This window comes from Propithecus coquereli, unplaced genomic scaffold (genome assembly GCF_000956105.1).
Source record: "Propithecus coquereli isolate 6110/MARCELLA unplaced genomic scaffold, Pcoq_1.0 Scaffold184, whole genome shotgun sequence".
In the NCBI taxonomy this organism is placed as follows: Eukaryota; Metazoa; Chordata; class Mammalia; order Primates; family Indriidae; genus Propithecus; species Propithecus coquereli.
Genome location: NW_012143190.1, coordinates 1799944 through 1816473, shown reverse-complemented (window position 1 = coordinate 1816473; position 16530 = coordinate 1799944). Strand labels below are relative to the sequence as shown.

The following is a 16530-nucleotide window of genomic DNA, read 5'->3' as shown; positions in this document are numbered from 1 at the left end:
TCTTACTTTTCAGATCTAAATGTATTCTTTTAAGATTGTATCCTATTTATCAAGTATGTAAAAGCATAAATAAAACATCTTTTGAAACTACATGCCAGGTTACCTTCTTACAGGAATGAATATGTTTAATGGAGTAAGCAAAAATGATTACTAAAGGGTATATATCCTTTTATTTTATCGAAGGTGAGCTCCTAGCTTGCCCTGGTCTTGACACTACCTAGGTGCTATGGGGCACCTTTCTAGTGTTGTACAGGACAGGGTCCTAACACTAGTATAAGACACTATTTGCATTTAACATAATCCCCTGTGTAGCACTCAAAGTTTGCATTTGTATTTCTCATAAATCGCTTTCTTCTATAAAGATTTAAATAGATGGCAGTGGGAAAAACGTTTTAAGTCTCCACTTCAAATGATGTCTTAGAAAAAACAATGGTAATCAAACTCAGGTTTTTAATGTTAGAGGCTTTTTTTTTTTTGGAGACAGAGTCTCATTCTATTGCCCTGGCTATAGTGCAGTAGCATCATTGTAGCTCACTGCAATCTCTGTCTCCTGGGCTCAAGCAATCCTTCTGCCTCAGACTCCTGAGTAGCTGGGACTATAGACATGCACCACCATGCCCAGCTAATTTTTTCTATTTTTAGTGGAGATGGGTCTTGTTCCTGGCTCAGGCTGGTCTCAAACTCCTGACCTCACGTGATCCTCCTGCCTTGGCCTCCCAGAGTGCTACGATTACAGACACCATGCACAGCCAATGTCAGAGGCTTTAAAGTATATTCTAAAAGAACTTTTACTCAATAGTAAATGACAAATGATAGCTAGGTTCAGATAATCCCCAGCATCTAATTAAGTAAAAATCTAGGTGCTTTTAATCCGGACACAAAACTGATACGTGATGACTTCTAATGTGTCAACCTGGCTAGGCTGAACTACAGTTCCAGTTATTTAAACAAACACTAATCCGGGTGGTGCTGTGAAGGGCTTTTTCAGCTGTAATGTCTCTAGTTGGCTGACTCTAAGTTAATCAGAAGGGAGATATCCAGGTGGGCCTGAACTAATTAGCAGAGCCCTTTGAAAGAGAACTTAGGCCTTCCTAGAGCTGAAGAGTCTCTCCCCCACCCCCTAGATTTGCCCTTCCTGAACACCTGTACCCTTAGGACTTCCTTAGGCAGCCTCCATAATTGTGTAAACGAATTCCTTTTGACAAATCCACGTTTGTTCTCGTTCTTGTGGGTTTTGTTTTGTTGAGGTTACGAACCCAACTGTGCCTATGTGGGTTTATACCCAACTATTAGTACCAAATTCTCCGCTAGTCGGGGTTCCACCAGAGAAGCAGAACCAGCAAGAGATACAAACCCACGCAGGCACAAGAAAGAAAAGTCAAAAGAGAACCCAAGAGATGACTAAACAGAAGGGAACCGCAAAGAACAGGGAAAAGACGACTGGGATTCAAGAAACTTGGGCTTCAGTCCCAGCTCTGCCCTGTCATTTCACCTCACCTGACCCTTGAGCTTCAATAATAAAAAAAGATAAGCTCTTTCTTGCCTTGGGGAAAAAAAAACCTCTTTAGTGTTTCCCTCAGTGTCCTCCTCAGATCTGCTTTTGTATTTAAAAAATAAAAACAGAAAAGAAGGAATAGAATCATCATTAAGTGTGTGCACAGAAGTGGAGAAACTCTGATGATGCCCCTGAAAGTCAGGGTCTTCTGTTTACACTCTATTCTGTCAAAAACTCTTTGATTTTAGCATTTCTTTGAATGCAAAAACTTTATACATCTGGTATCAGAGTTTAAGAACAAAAAACACACATCCCAGAACTAAAAAGTATGTACAATGCTGAACTACTAGAGTTTACAGAAATCATGTATTATGCTTAACTACTTTCCTTCGAAACTGAACTTCACGTGATTAACTCCACTTTATGCAATCAAATCTTTATGCTGCATCTTATTTTTAAAAGTTAAATCTTAGGTGAAATAACTTACTTTGAAGAGTAACTAGAAAAATTTGATTGATTCTGAGAATGAATTGGCTTGGCAGGCTCTGGGAGATGGCTGGCTGGAATGTGCGCAGGCGGCTTATTCTCAAAACTTCTTCGGTCAAAGTATGAGAGCTGTTTTCGATAATATTCTTCATCTTCCTCAGGATCATAATGATTTGACCGAACAATATCTTCAGGTGGCTTCGGTTGAGGTTTCTGAGGTTCTGGGATTCTGACAGATATTGAATGGCAAATGGAACAACTTTTAAGATGTTAATTTCAAAACGAAAATGAAATATATAAATCTTATCTTGACCTTTTCACTGACTGCTGTGATTATCCAGGATCTAACTGCGCAAACAGTTAAAATGGATATCCCACATCCTAAGTCGTCATAGAGTATGCACAAAATGCAGCCCCATTCTGGCTCATGGGTCCTTTAACATAACTTTGTAAGCTCAAAGATGATCTGGTTAGAGGCCTCATAGCAGGTGAGTTAATTAGAAAGGGGAATATAACCAAGACAGTGGAAAACTTCTCAAAGTACATATACCAATGTCAGCAACAATAAGTGACAGACTTCACATAGTCCAAAGTTCTAGAAGGCATATGAAGCAGATGAGGAAGAAAGTAAGTCATTAAATATTGATTGTTAGATAGTAGTTCTGTCACAAGTGCATATGTATATTCAGCAAGTAAAACATTGGTTAGGCAGAAGAATCGTATTCAAATATAGTCTCTTATTAGCAGTGTGATGAGGCCCTGGTTAAGAGCAGAGGCTGAGGAGCAGCTGGCCTGTTTCTCCCCCAGCTCCAACAACTCTGGCAATCTACTTACTCTGAGCCCAAATGCCTTTAAAATGCAGAAAACAACAATATTACCTCATTGTGCAGATATGCTTAGCACAATGGCAAGCACATTATGTGTGCTCACTAAATGATTAATTTTAGTTATTTTAACCAATCGGGGTCTGTTTCCTCACCCCTAAGAACTAAAAGTTCACATATCTGAAAGCAATTTTTAAACTAAAAAGCATAATATAAATGTTAGAGCTTTAAAATTTTTAGTTATTTGCTAGAAAAATGTCTTTTCATAAATTTTGTTTACATTCATAAGATTTGTTACAGAAGTTATAATAAAGCTCTATTTTTTTTCCAGGATCACTGTTTTAATTAGGAGAGCTGGTAGTGTTTATTTAAGGACAGAGTAGAGTCCTCTCCCCCCTTTTCATACCTCTCCTCTACTAACATATTGACAGTAAAAGGCTTTCTCACTGACTAAGAGGGTCAGATTCCCGGTCAGTTCTATGTCACAAATGCCACAAAGTATACTAACCTGTATAGAGTTTTGTCATGCTCACTGAATTGATTCTGAGGAGTAGGTTTGGGACCAATGATGGGAGCACTTGGAGGTTTAGATGCTACTTCTGGAGGCTGCAGAAAAATAAGACAAACACGCCCAAGGAACAGATCATTACAAAACAGACTTCATTTAAGGGGCGAGGGGAAAGCTAAGGATTGTGAACTGTTCTTCACTTAGTGTACCTACACATCCAAAGCAGTAAAGACTATTTACCTTAAAACTGGCAGTGTCATTCACATCCTTCTTGGTTTCCAGTGACGCAGATCTTTTGTTTTCAAACATTTTAACTCTAGTGAGGACAGACTGTGGTTTCATTGCTGGATCTTCCTCTTCTTCAGTTAGAGTTGGGGGTGGAGGCAGTGGTTTGGTATTTGAAGGCAGAACTTCTGGCTTATGCTGAGATGAAGGTATCAGAGGAGGGACAACTGCAGCACCATGGAGAGGCTCATAATGGCCTGCTTTAGAGGTAAATCCTTGTGATGGTACTTGCTCATAACTTCGTGGGTATTGGTCAAAATATTGCTTGGGCTCAGATGACTTAGGAACTGCTGAAGAATAGGCCTGTGCGTCTGGTCTGTATCTGTTATGTACATCATATCCAGGAGTTGGTTGCTCTTCGTGTCGCAGGGTGGAGGTTCTAGGCAGCTGTTCATAACGTGGTCTACTGTCATAAGACAGAGGGGTTGGCTCTTCAAAACGTGGGAAATACCCTCGTTCTGAGGAGTCTTCAGGATGCTGTCTTGAATCCAGGTCTCGAGGGTGCTGATTATCAAAAGAAGGCCGAGGTTGGTAGGACTGTTTGTCATCATAATATGACCACTGTTCTTCATACGCAGGGATGTGATCTTCATATCGTAGACGATGGTCATAGTTCCGAGCAAACTGGTCTGTATAGCTTGAGGAGTCATATCTGTACGTGGGCTGCTCGAGGTCTCTGTTGGCTTGTTTCTCTGCGTATGGGAGTTGGGGTTCATAAGTCAGATTAGGCTCTTTGTCTGGCCTCTGCCCTTGGTGACCAACAGCTGGCTGTTTCAAAACATGATTCTGTCTCATCATTTCCTCAGGATATGGATCCTTTCTATATACCTGTATAAAAAAATCCACATTTAAGGACAAAGACTTGCTTTTAATTCTAGTCTACTTTATTAGACTATGATTAAATACTAAAATATGATTTAACATGTGAAAATGATATGTTCTACCATTTATTACCAGGATAGACAAGATTAGTGGAAAAAGCTAGTTTAAGTGAAAGCTCAAAATTTATAATGCAGGTAGGGGCTTTTGTGTTTCAGCATATACTAAATGAATAGTGAGTTAAAGATAATTATTAAGTTTAGTAGAAAATTAATATGCTATTGATTCCATTTGATTCTGACACTGAAAATAAAAATTCTAAAGAAAATCCACAGACACCATAATTTATATGAATATAAATATGTTTATGAATGAATCTTCAACTACACATTAAGGAATTCTGGAAGATACAGAAAACCAAAAATAAAAATAAAAATATTAAGCACAAATCTCAATTAAAAGGCCTGTTCTTAATCAGTATACCGCTGGAAGCCATGCAAACTACAAAACTGAAATGATCTGTATTGATTTGAAAGCACTACGATGTTTCAAAGACCACAGTAAAAAAAGCAAAAGAAACAAAGGGCAAAGCAAAAATGATCATGTGCTAGATTGATGGAGAGCAACAAATCAGTGCAACACTGCAGCACAGGTACCTTTGTTGGATCTACATGCGACGACAATGATGGTTCTTGATCTCTTAGCATTATGTGAGCTGCCTCAGTACTTGGTGTTCTTAAAGAATCAGCTTGTGGTGAATAAGAGGTGGAAGGAGCTGGGGTGGGCTCCTCCAGTCTGACATTAGTTAAGTTTACATTATGATTAACAGCAGAGGTTGATGATGCTGGGTTTGTTTCAGGCGAAAGGTAAGGGACTGGAGATGAGGCTTCTGCTTTCTGTGAAGTGTTTAAAATATTTTAAATATAGTGTTTCTGTTTACTGCTAACTTCCCACTTCAATTTATAGTGATTGGTAGACATACATTTTAAGTGTGCTGAATAACAAAACTATGACCTCATGTCCTAATTTTTTTTAAAAAAATCCAGTATATTGCTGTGTAAGACAAACACACAAAATTTAGAATTCAGTCCTTGGTACTCTCAAATCGAAATTAAAGATTAATTCTTAATCTGGAGAAAGGACAAAATATATCTTTAAACTCAATCACCATATTCTAAAATTTAATAATGCACCTCTAGCTACAAAACGTTGAATGTTTGCTGCTTACCTGTTGAGAGGCTGTCTTAAATCCAGGGGAGTCTATTCTATGAATTGGTTGTGGCTGCGCTTGTGGTGAGTAAGGAGGATATGTTTGGTTTTCATGATGCATTCCAGAGGAGTCCTCTCTTACAGGCTCAGAGGACCGTGTAATGGCAGACTCCGGTGGAGTCCCAACCTCATCATTAAGAGTTTCATCTAGTTCTTGATCAGTGTAGGCCCCGCCTTCTGTATCTGTGTCTTCATAGTCAGAAGTGTGTCTACTGTCCGTGCTATACATTGAGTATTCACTACCTGGGGCTGACAGGTAGGACAGACGATCATCATGCAAATCAAGGTCATCACTTGTAGCACCGTCCGCCTGGGTCAAATAAAAGTAAATTAAAAATTTTATTCAGTAGTCCTTTAAGAGATGGCCTTTATTTTACAAGGGAGATTGAAAAGGATATTTTTCTTTGGAAAAATCACATCTATTTCTTGAAACTTCTGGTAAGGAAAGGTCAAGAAGATTGTACAAGCACACATGCAGACACACAGAGCATCCCTTGAGATCTGAAGGGCGTGGATGAGTGAAACAGTGGCTGGTCGGCCAGGACAAAGCTGGACTCTAGGGCCCAGCCCCAGGAGACCATGAAGGAACCCTGGCACTACTCAGGTTTATAAAACCTAGTCACTAGCTTCTCAGCCCAAAGCAAGGTGAAGAGGGAGAATGTTACTAACCCAAGCTCACAGAAACAAGGACACACTGACAGAACAGCGCACGTGAGAATAATTATGAAATAAACCCCACAGTTCAAACTGAGTAAGAGCTAATGTACTCATATTTAGGAAACAACTTTTAAAAAAAAGTTGGTGTTTGGCCCTTAAAGCTATTATGAAACAACGGAAACTTATCACCTACATAGTGGTTGCTCCATTAAATTAAGAAGAAATTTTTTATTGTTTTTCACAGAAGCAGGATCCAATGGATGGAGAGGGAAAAATGCAGTCACGCTTTTCTTACAAAAGTAATTAAGAGCTCAGTTTCTAATAGTCTATGCTGATTATCTTCTGAGTAGATCAGAAAGAAAGTGAGAAGTATTTGAAGGAAAGGAGGCTACAGAGTTGCAATCAACAGGTTTCACTGGATACTAATTTGAAACTAATAACTGGATTAAATAATCCCTGAAGATCTTCCTAGATACTGTGCCCAGCCAGGTAGTCACAAGAGCTGAAGGATCTGGAATCCAGAAAATATTTCTTCCATTTCAGCACAGACTGAAGGACACACATAAGGCTTTTGTTTTCCTGGAAGATGTATTGCTGTTAACCAGCAGGGATTGGTATGGCTCTGCAGGTCGGCTGTACCAGAAGCATGGTGTTGGGAGTTGAGCTCCCTGAATGGAGCTTTCCATGCAGTCCCATGCGTGGCTATGTAAGAGCCTGACCCTGAGCACTGTCTTCCTGATAAGAAAGACTAGGGTGTCAGGCCTCCCTGTGCTTTGGTTTTCAACAGAACACCTGCCAGTCTGGGGAGAATGAGAATCCCAGGGCTCTGCCTGGTTAGAGAGGAATCTCTCTCTGACTGAAGTCTCAATGGCTTCTAAGCTCTGTAATGGATGCTGCAGAAGAGAAGTCGTCTAGATATCTACTCTAATCCTTAACTTGCCAGGGTTCTGGAAGACTATAATCTAGTAGCCAGCTGGGGAAAAATCTAAAGCCTGGGGAAGAATAACTTGGAACTCACCAATCCACCTAGCTTTTGTAGATGGTCTGAAATGCAGAAGTGAGCAAGAACCATGGATACTTCAAACCAGGAAATGACATGTCTACATGTTAAGAAAGCCTCAGGATGACTTTTCTAGGTTTAGCAAGAACCATAAAGACTGTGTCAGATCTTGCAAAAAGGAACTCTTCCTAGCAATTAGGTCAAAGTAGTTGGTTCAGGAAAGTCAATGTAAAATGACGTGGTTTTAGTTTAAGAATCTATCTATTCTGATAAGATATACTTGAGTGGAAGGGGGCAGGAAGATAATCTTGATTTAAGTTGTAACAACCCTTTCTGATTTACAAAATGCATCAGTCTAGCCTAATAATAAATGACATGTTTTTCCTTACATAAGAAGCAGGGGAATTTAGACCTTTATTTTAAAACCAAGCAAAGAAAGGAATAATAATCTCACAAAGAGAAATTACAGAAAATTAAGATTTGTGGATTAAAAAAAAACCTCTCAGATAGGTAGACATGTATACTTTGTGCATTTTGGAAATGTCTATAGACTGATTCATTTCAAGAATTCACTAGGGCAAGCTACTAACATTCTACCTTACAAAGAATGTTAAGAGAATTATGTTGTTACAGAAGATTAGTATGAAAAAGACCAATCCTTTTTATCAAGTGCCACAAAAGTAAAAATTAGTGTGTTGCTGTAAAGTGGTGTCACAGTTTTATTCCACCTTGATTATCCTATCAAGTGTCTCAGCTGACACGTAAACTATTCAGAGTGATCTAATGATCTCATATGAACAATCCATCCCCCAAACTGGTACACAATGAGAAACACCATGGTTCTGACGCATCACTCACTACAGGTGAGAACAGCAGACACTACCTCTAGATGTAAACGTTTAGCATCTCTTCTTGCAGAGGCTGTGTGTTTCTGGGTGAGGGGCACGGTGGTCTTAAGCATGCAGCATGCATTGCCAGAGCATCTGTAGCCACAGCCAGGCAGAGGAAGGGAGAATGAAGGGGGGAACATGCGGGGGCAAAACACAACAAAAACCAAACCAACAAGGAAACACAAAAACAAATAAAAAACCAGAGATATTCTCAATCTTCCCTAACAACCAAAACTTATTAACAGTACAGTGGTCTGAAGATAAAAGACATTAAATACAAAGGTCCCTTCAACAGTGTACTTTGAGAAAAACTACTAACTCTACAAACCAAATAAACAGACCTCGCTCATCAAAGACTGCTATAAAACCGGAAAGACTGACAACAGAAAGTAGTAATTTTAAAGCTGGCCATTTAGATGCATATAAAATAAAAACTCAAAGCCAGGAAGGATCTCTTGCTTTGTTCAATACTTCCCAGCAAGTTGCTATAAGAATGTTAATAGGTGCTAGCTGAAAAAAAAAATTTCTCTAGGTAAAATGTGAGGAAATGCTTTAAACAAAGTAAACTTTCTCACTTTTCAGACTTCTCAGAGCCTGTAAATGCTAGTGGCTACTGTGACACTCCTCAAGGGGACTAGGATCAGCAGCATTTCCCACCCACTGCTTGCCTTCAGAGTGCCTTTTCTCTCACAGCAAGTCCTGGATCGAGTGTGCTGAGGACAGCACTTTGGGAGACGCTCATCTAGGCCATCCAAATCCCCTCATTTTCAGAGGAGGAAACTGAAGCCAGGTTCAAAGTCGTCATTCCACAGCCAGAGAGGGGCACAGTCAGAACTCAACCTGCTTTCATTACAATTTGAGAATTCTTTAAGAGAGAATCCTACTAGAGTGATAATTCAATAAGTGAGAAAATTTAAGAGTTTCTTACTATCAGAAACAACTTTCTTAACCCCTACACACAAATTATAAAAACCTAAAAGCTAACTTTCCCAAGATTACTCTAATGCGTTGATCCATTAAGAAAATAATGGTAACTCAAGGCATCTCTGTTTAGCTATACAATCTATGGAACAGGTCATAAAAGTAATAGGAAATTTCTTACCTTTCCCTCAGAAACCCATACCAGCTGGTTCTGTTGTTGCTGAATTGCTTCTTTCAGTGCACCATACCAACCATCATTCATTGAATTTAAGTTAATCGTAGCTAAAAATAAATTAATATAGTTTTACAGTTAGAACACTGCTAAAAGTCAGAAGAATTCATTCAATCTTGCTTAGAGCTCAACTGTCACTACTGAAAATATGGTATTTGAGGATATAAACATTTGAAATTTCTATTTTGGCACTGCATATTTTCTTTTAACCAAACAGCAGCTGTTAACACAACAGGAAGCTTCCCAGGCAAAAGTCATATAAGTTTTAATATTTTAACAACACAACACTTTTGCCTACATGTTGTTGCCCAGATATTTTAAGGTGAAAGGAAGCCTTTAAAATACTCACTTGTAAAAAGATGGTGATTATTTTTACGAAGTTTATGAGATCGCTCGTATAACTTCCGGGCACTTTTCCGAGATTCTGGACATAACCTCATTCTCATTGTTTTCACACCTTGCTTAGAATCAGGGTTAAGGAATACAACAATTGGATACCACTGGGCGTAATTAAGACGATCAACTGCATTTGGTGTTACATCTAATAAAGCGTGTTTGTCCTGGAGACAGAAAAACATATACAAAGACACATTATTAAGAATCATTACTTTCAGAAAAAGTCAAAGTCTATACTACATTCAACGGTAACAGAACTTTAATTGTGTCTCCGGAGCACATGTTAAAAAATTATAATCAGAAGTTAATTCAATACAATTTCTAGCCCAATTTCAAAAGTGCATTTTTAACCAGCTCACTTTTAAGACTTAGCCCCAATACTTGCAAACTGACAGAATTATCTGTGTTCAGGTAGAAGCGAAAATAAATATAACAATCTAATGTTCCTGACATTTCCTAAGCATATAAATATCAAAATGTAACTTGAATTGGACTTATGTAGTATCAACAGTCTGTTAATTACATCTGAACATCATATCCTTTTTTTGTGGTAATGAAAGATCTTTTGATGCCTATAATAACTATACCCTTGAAAGTGATTATTACAACACCTTTTAGTAAGGGCTTAATTTTCTTACTCTATGTCAGTAATAATCTTAGAAAAACTACCTTCTACTTTCAAATTAACCATATCCCATCCCACTCAAAAACACAATAACAGCTTTTAACGAAGTAGGTTAACATTTAATAACTTACTTGATCTATGATTTGCTTTATTGTATGAAGACGAATAATACCAGAGCTACGTTGGTCAGTTCCAGCATCTCGTGGTTCACTTTCTATTCATCAAGTCAGGACAAAAATAAAATATCAAATTTTCATTGGTTAGATCAGAGCTTCTCAACTACTGGCCACCACTGACATGCTGGGCTGGACAATACTTTGTGGGGGCTGTCCTGTGCATTGTGGCCTATTTATAGCAGCATTTCTCAACTCTACCCACTAGAGGTCAGTAGCACCCCCTCCCACCTGCCAAAAACCACTGGGTTAGATTGATGCTTTCCCAACAGGGCCAGGATTAGAAGGCAAGTGAGGCACTTGCTTTGGTTGCAAAATTAAGGGGATGCCCAAAAAACTTCAAGTAATCACGATAGGTAATATTTTGATGCATTATTTTTTAAAAAGTCGAAATTGATGCAAAAAAATCCACAATGAACATATCAAAAATTTAAACAGAATGAATCAGTAAGCAGAACTTGAGTAAAATTTAAGACAGTCACCTGGTCAAGAGAAACTGTCAAATATGGCAATTTGCTCAACTGAAAATGAGCCAGAGAAGATTTAAAAAATAGTATGGGTGAACTTATTTCAATTAAAGCCAGGAAAGTAAAATTATAATAAATTCTGTGTTTGGTATAAATAAAATATTTGCACTTAAAATAATGTAAATTTTAATATGCATACTTCTTTTTTTTCAATATTTTTCCAACTACTTTAATGTTCTGGAAGAAAAATAGCCATTGAAGAATTCACAAACATATAGATAGGGATGACGATTTTTTCTTTTGCCTCAGGGTTCCAAATGGCTGAGGCATTCGTACGCCTACTGGCACCACTTCCCACCCTTTCTCATACTGTGACACACAGAAGAAATGCCATGATCTGTACCGCATACTGATAGAGACTGAGGAGGCTGCTCCTGAGCCAGGTCCTGCCCAGCCACTGCTGGCTGAGGCAATCAATACCTTGGCATGTCTGCAAGTCATCAGCAACAATGCTATAGCAAACTGCATAGGGAGTGCTGATTTGAGACCTTCTATCAGTAGAAGGAGAACACTGGGGAAGGGAAGCTGCTAATCTGTAACTGTGAGATAGCCTATGGCTTCATCCTGGCAGCCTGTCCATCTCTACTGGTGTATAATACGCCAAATGCAGCTTCAGCTGATTTCCAACCATTTCCAACAATCCCAGAAGTACAACTTACATTAAGTTCTTCACTAAAAAGGCACAGCAATGTTTGTGACTCTGGTCAGAAGGAAACCTTGCAAGGAAAGAAAGAGCTCTGGTGTTTCAGATCAAAGGCAGAGATTTGGAAAGACAAGTCATACTGAGGCACAAGGTTAATGATTTTAGATAATGAGACTATTGCAAGACAAAGCTCCACCGGCAAGCAGGGCAGAATTTCCGATCTGGTCAACACAGGATAATTAAGGAAAAAGATCAATTGGGAGTTTTGGTTGAAGAAAATGCTACTAATTCCTTAACTCAAAAGACTCTCATTAGATTCAAAGAGGACGCATAACTAAGCTACCTGAGTTCCTGTTTTAATAGCCTAGCTATGGAGTCCAGCTATGGAGTAAACTTGATCAAACCAATCTACCACCTCTACCATTGCTAGGTCTTCAGATTTGCTTTTCCTAAATTTAAAAGCCCTAAATTTGGTTATGGGTAGGGTCACCACCAACTTTTTCAGGTAAAATGTTATCTACAAACAATGACTCAAAAAAGACCTCTTCTAAAAAAATTAAGTGGAGAAATAGAAATAAACAATTTCTGATCTGCTCAAATTTTACTATCCTTTGTCTGCAAATATTCTGATTTTCAGAAAATAAATATTCTCAAGTTCATCAGCAACCAAATAAAAAGCAATGTTAAAAAAAAGAGCAATGTTCTGATTCTTTAAATTAGCACTAGGTAGTTTAAAAACGTTAATGAGGGTCTCATACAGTGCCAGTGGGACAACAAAAAATCCTCAGCACAGCCCTCTGGAAAGCAGTAACAATTATACATATCAACAGCCAGACAATGTTTATATCCTAAGGGGGAATTTGTCTAAAAAAAATCATAAATACGGAAAAAGCTATATTCTTAAGGATTCAAATCCTTTGGGAAAGAAAAAAGCATAAACAAGCAAACAAAACATGAACAGATTTCTACATCCTTTGTAACAGTAAAATATAAATTTAAAACAAACTATATAAAAAGAGGCTAATCAAACCACAAACTAATTGCAGGACTGATAATAAAATGAAAATATGCCATTATCTACTAAGAAGAAGACATACACTTTCCTAAACAGTATGCATAAAACCTTGCCAAAATATGCTTACAAGGGTAGAAGAAAATACAATGGTGTAAAATTCAGGATGGTGATGATACACACCAAAATTAATTTTCTAACTTTTCCAAATAGAGAATGATAGTTTTAAAATTAGAAAACCATAGCTGAAGTTTTAACATATAATTTAAAGCGAGCCAAAGAAGTCTTAAGTTTGTTTATTTAAACTACCACAATACACAAACTAATAAAACAATTAAAGGATCTGCCAGCAAAATCTATTAGATATATAAAGCACTGCAGCCTCAATATTTATATTAATACTATCTTACTATAAATTACCACAATAACAACTGATAGCATTAATCATGCTTTATTACCCTTTTTACATATTTGCATATTTGTTAGGTTATGATTAAAAGCATTGGAATGGAGCCAGAAAGGGTTACGGTCAAAGCCTAGTTTTGTCACTCAGTAGCTGAGTGCCAACAAGAAAGTTCATACTAAAGAAGTTGAGGATCCCAACCATAATTACCCTAAGGCTCAGGCTGCTTGACTCTAACATGGATATTATAATTCTTACCTCACAGGGATACTATGAGGATTAAACAAGATCGTGTGCTAAGCAGTTTTCATATGAGGTCAATAGTTTCACAAACAGTGATTCTTCTTATTAAAGAGAATTGGTGGAAAGAGGACATGATTGCTCGTTTCCCTCCAAATTAAAAGAATGGGGTAAACTGCAAATTTTTCACTTACAGAAAGTTTTATTTTTATTACATGAATGGATAAGACCCATCCTTTTAGAGGCATAACTGGTAAAGAATCATTCTCAACCTCATCTTAAGTCCCTCGTAAGGCTACTTACTTGCAATCTGATAAATATCTGGTTCTTCTCTTGCCAGCTTTTCTCTAGCAACATCAGCTATTGGTCCAAAGATGGTTACAGGCCTCAGAAATCCAGCTGCAGAGAAATTCAAATAAAAAACAGCATATTTATACCTTTTCTTTCTTAACATACTGACATTAAGGGGTATTAGATTAGTCTGTAGAAAATAAACTACCTTCTCGAAGAACCACCCTTTCATAAGCTGGAAACTTTGTTTGAACTGGCTGAGCTGACAAATCCTCTCTGCTTTTTCGAAGATTTCTCTTGGAGCTGCGAAGACCTCGGAATCTCCAGAAGTCAGCACGATCTCCCCCTGCTGTCTTTGGAAGTGTGTACTGTACACTAGCTAGCTGCTCAGCTCTATACGAGAAGAAATAAAATAAGGGTATTCAAAAAAAAAGGGGGGGAGATCCACAATGAAATGAAATGTCACAATACTGAATAGAAATTCACATGCAGTAGTTTAAATCTTAATGATTACAATAGAGAGGAATTTGTACAACTAAATCCGTTATAGATACGGTAAATATAATGACAAATAATTCTTTATATTATCAAAATTTCCCAGTGGGATTGAAATCTTCTATTATCACTTACTTAATTCATTCTACGAGAAATATCCAAGCATTCATACCTGTTTTTATTAGGGATGATGCCTCGTTCTACCTCCTTATGATTTTTGCCAATTCGAATAGCAAGCCAAGAGCCCAGTTTTCCATTGTACAAGGTATCCACGACACGGAACACCTCTCCTTTGTTAAAACTAAGTCCATAGGGAGATTCCTTTTCATATTCAAAATGGGTTCTGATATAGAAAGAATCTCCTACATCTGATTCTACAATGCGACGATAAACTAAAAGGAATCAAAACACACATTATCAATACTTGGTGGCATAAGAAAATAACCTGAAGAGAATACAATACATGAAGATGCTGCTGACAATATTAACAACAGTATCCAACAAATGCTAAATTCTTACTATGTGTCAGGTACCACATTATTTTATCACATATACTCATTACCATTACCTCATGAAATGAGAACTCTTAGTACCTCCATTTTGTAGATGAGTAAACTGATGCAAGTAATTTGCCCCAAGCCACACACTTGTTTCTATTTATATCATCTAATTTATCTGTAAACCTTACATAGACATTTCCATATTTTAAATCATTAGTCTTCAAATGAGGGCAATTTTATCCTTTGCCCTCCCAGGGGACATTTGTCAGTATCTGGAAACATTTTTGATTGTTGCAACTGTATGTGTTGAAGGGGGAGAGCGGGTGTGTGTTAACAGCATCTCATCTAGTGGGTACAAGCTAGGAATGCTCCTAAACATCCTAGAAGGCACAGGACAGCCCCTAAAACATGGCATTATTTGGCCCAAAATGTCAATAGTGCTGAAGCTGAGAAACCTTGTTTTAAATAAAAAACTTAATCTGCTTCATGACAGAAAATTAGGTTTTCTCTTCCATTAATGATAATAAACACCTAAGTGTACTGCTTAGAAAACACCAGTACAAAATTTCAAAGCTGCCCATATATACTTTTATATGGTTCTGGCTAGTAACCAAATATAATTCTTCTATGACTTGTAGAGAACTGGATGGTATTTTACTTAAATTAGAATGCCATAAAGGTTGGTCCTATTAATGTGCTCTGATAATGCCAGTAACTTCAAGATTCTGTGCCCCTAAATGACTTAAAATAAAACTAACTCTCTCTGAGGTTAACAAATTCATCACTCAACTTTCAGTGATTTATATTAAAAAATGAATAAATCCCTGTATAAGTCCTCAAAATCCACAGGTTTATTTTTTCTTCTGACAGCATCTCACCATCCTTCTTCTTCTGAGCCAATATGGTCACTTCTTCGCCTTTAGGGAGGTCGAGTAGGAAAAGGACAGCTTCTTCTCTTATGATATTTGTGAAATCTACATTGTTCACCTAGTAAAGTAAGATTTCGTAAATCACTTTTGGCTACTTTTTAAAATATAAAAATATTTATACAGACATGACACAAATAATCTCAGAGTCTATCTAATTTGAAAATATCACATCTTTAAAAGGGAAAAATTTATTTTATTTTGGAGAAAAGAATATATTGTAATTTAAAACAAACAGAAACTAAGTAAATAAAGTGAGTTGAAGGTGTAAATTCATTTAAATAGTAGTCACAGTGTATCCTGACATTAAAGATTACCGGTTGTAAAATCTAACCAATTTAGACCAAAAAAGATAACTTCGAATTTCAAATATTTATTATTATCGTAAAATCTCTGGCTTTAACATTTTATATTATAAATTCTACGAATGTATAATACAGTTCTGCTTTTTATGAGTCACTGACAGAAGAAATCAAAAGAAATGAGATTTTAAAAAAAAAGACAGTATGCATCATGGCATTCCTGTAACGCATCTGTGTAATACATACTCAGTGTCTGCCAAGTTAACAATTACTTCTATCAGAAGCTCCTAAGTGCCAAAATGAAACTTATCAAATGTCACCAGTGAGTCTGTATAGGATTACAGGTAAGTTTTCTTCTTTTCAAGTTTTGGAAATTTTCAAGGAAAGGAAAGGAAAAAGGAAAAAGGAAAAAAGGGAAAGGGAAGGAAAAGAAAAGAGGAAAGGAAAGGAAAGGAAAGAGGAAAGGAGAGGAAAGGAAAGGAAAGGAAAGGAAAGGAAAGGAAAGGAAAGGAAAGAAAAGGAAAGGGAAAGGAAAGGGAAAGGAAAGGGAAAGGAAAGGGAAAGGAAAGGGAAAGGAAAGGGAAAGGAAAGGGAAAGGAAAGGGAAAGGAA

General features: G+C 37.4%; 1 protein-coding gene across 1 annotated transcript in view; it reads right to left on the bottom strand.

Annotated features, from left to right (window-relative positions):
* The window catches only part of TJP1 (tight junction protein 1), a 121696-nt gene that overhangs the window by 16263 nt on the left and 88903 nt on the right, over positions 1-16530 (bottom strand). The window contains exons 12-23 of the mRNA XM_012642713.1: positions 15570-15678; positions 14364-14583; positions 13905-14089; positions 13709-13804; positions 10539-10621; positions 9736-9946; positions 9336-9436; positions 5646-5996; positions 5074-5313; positions 3554-4426; positions 3314-3411; positions 1983-2210 (exon numbers count right to left, since the gene is read on the bottom strand). Of these exons, the coding sequence (XP_012498167.1) occupies positions 1983-2210; positions 3314-3411; positions 3554-4426; positions 5074-5313; positions 5646-5996; positions 9336-9436; positions 9736-9946; positions 10539-10621; positions 13709-13804; positions 13905-14089; positions 14364-14583; positions 15570-15678 (2795 nt within the window). The remainder of the gene's footprint in view (positions 1-1982; positions 2211-3313; positions 3412-3553; positions 4427-5073; positions 5314-5645; positions 5997-9335; positions 9437-9735; positions 9947-10538; positions 10622-13708; positions 13805-13904; positions 14090-14363; positions 14584-15569; positions 15679-16530) is intronic.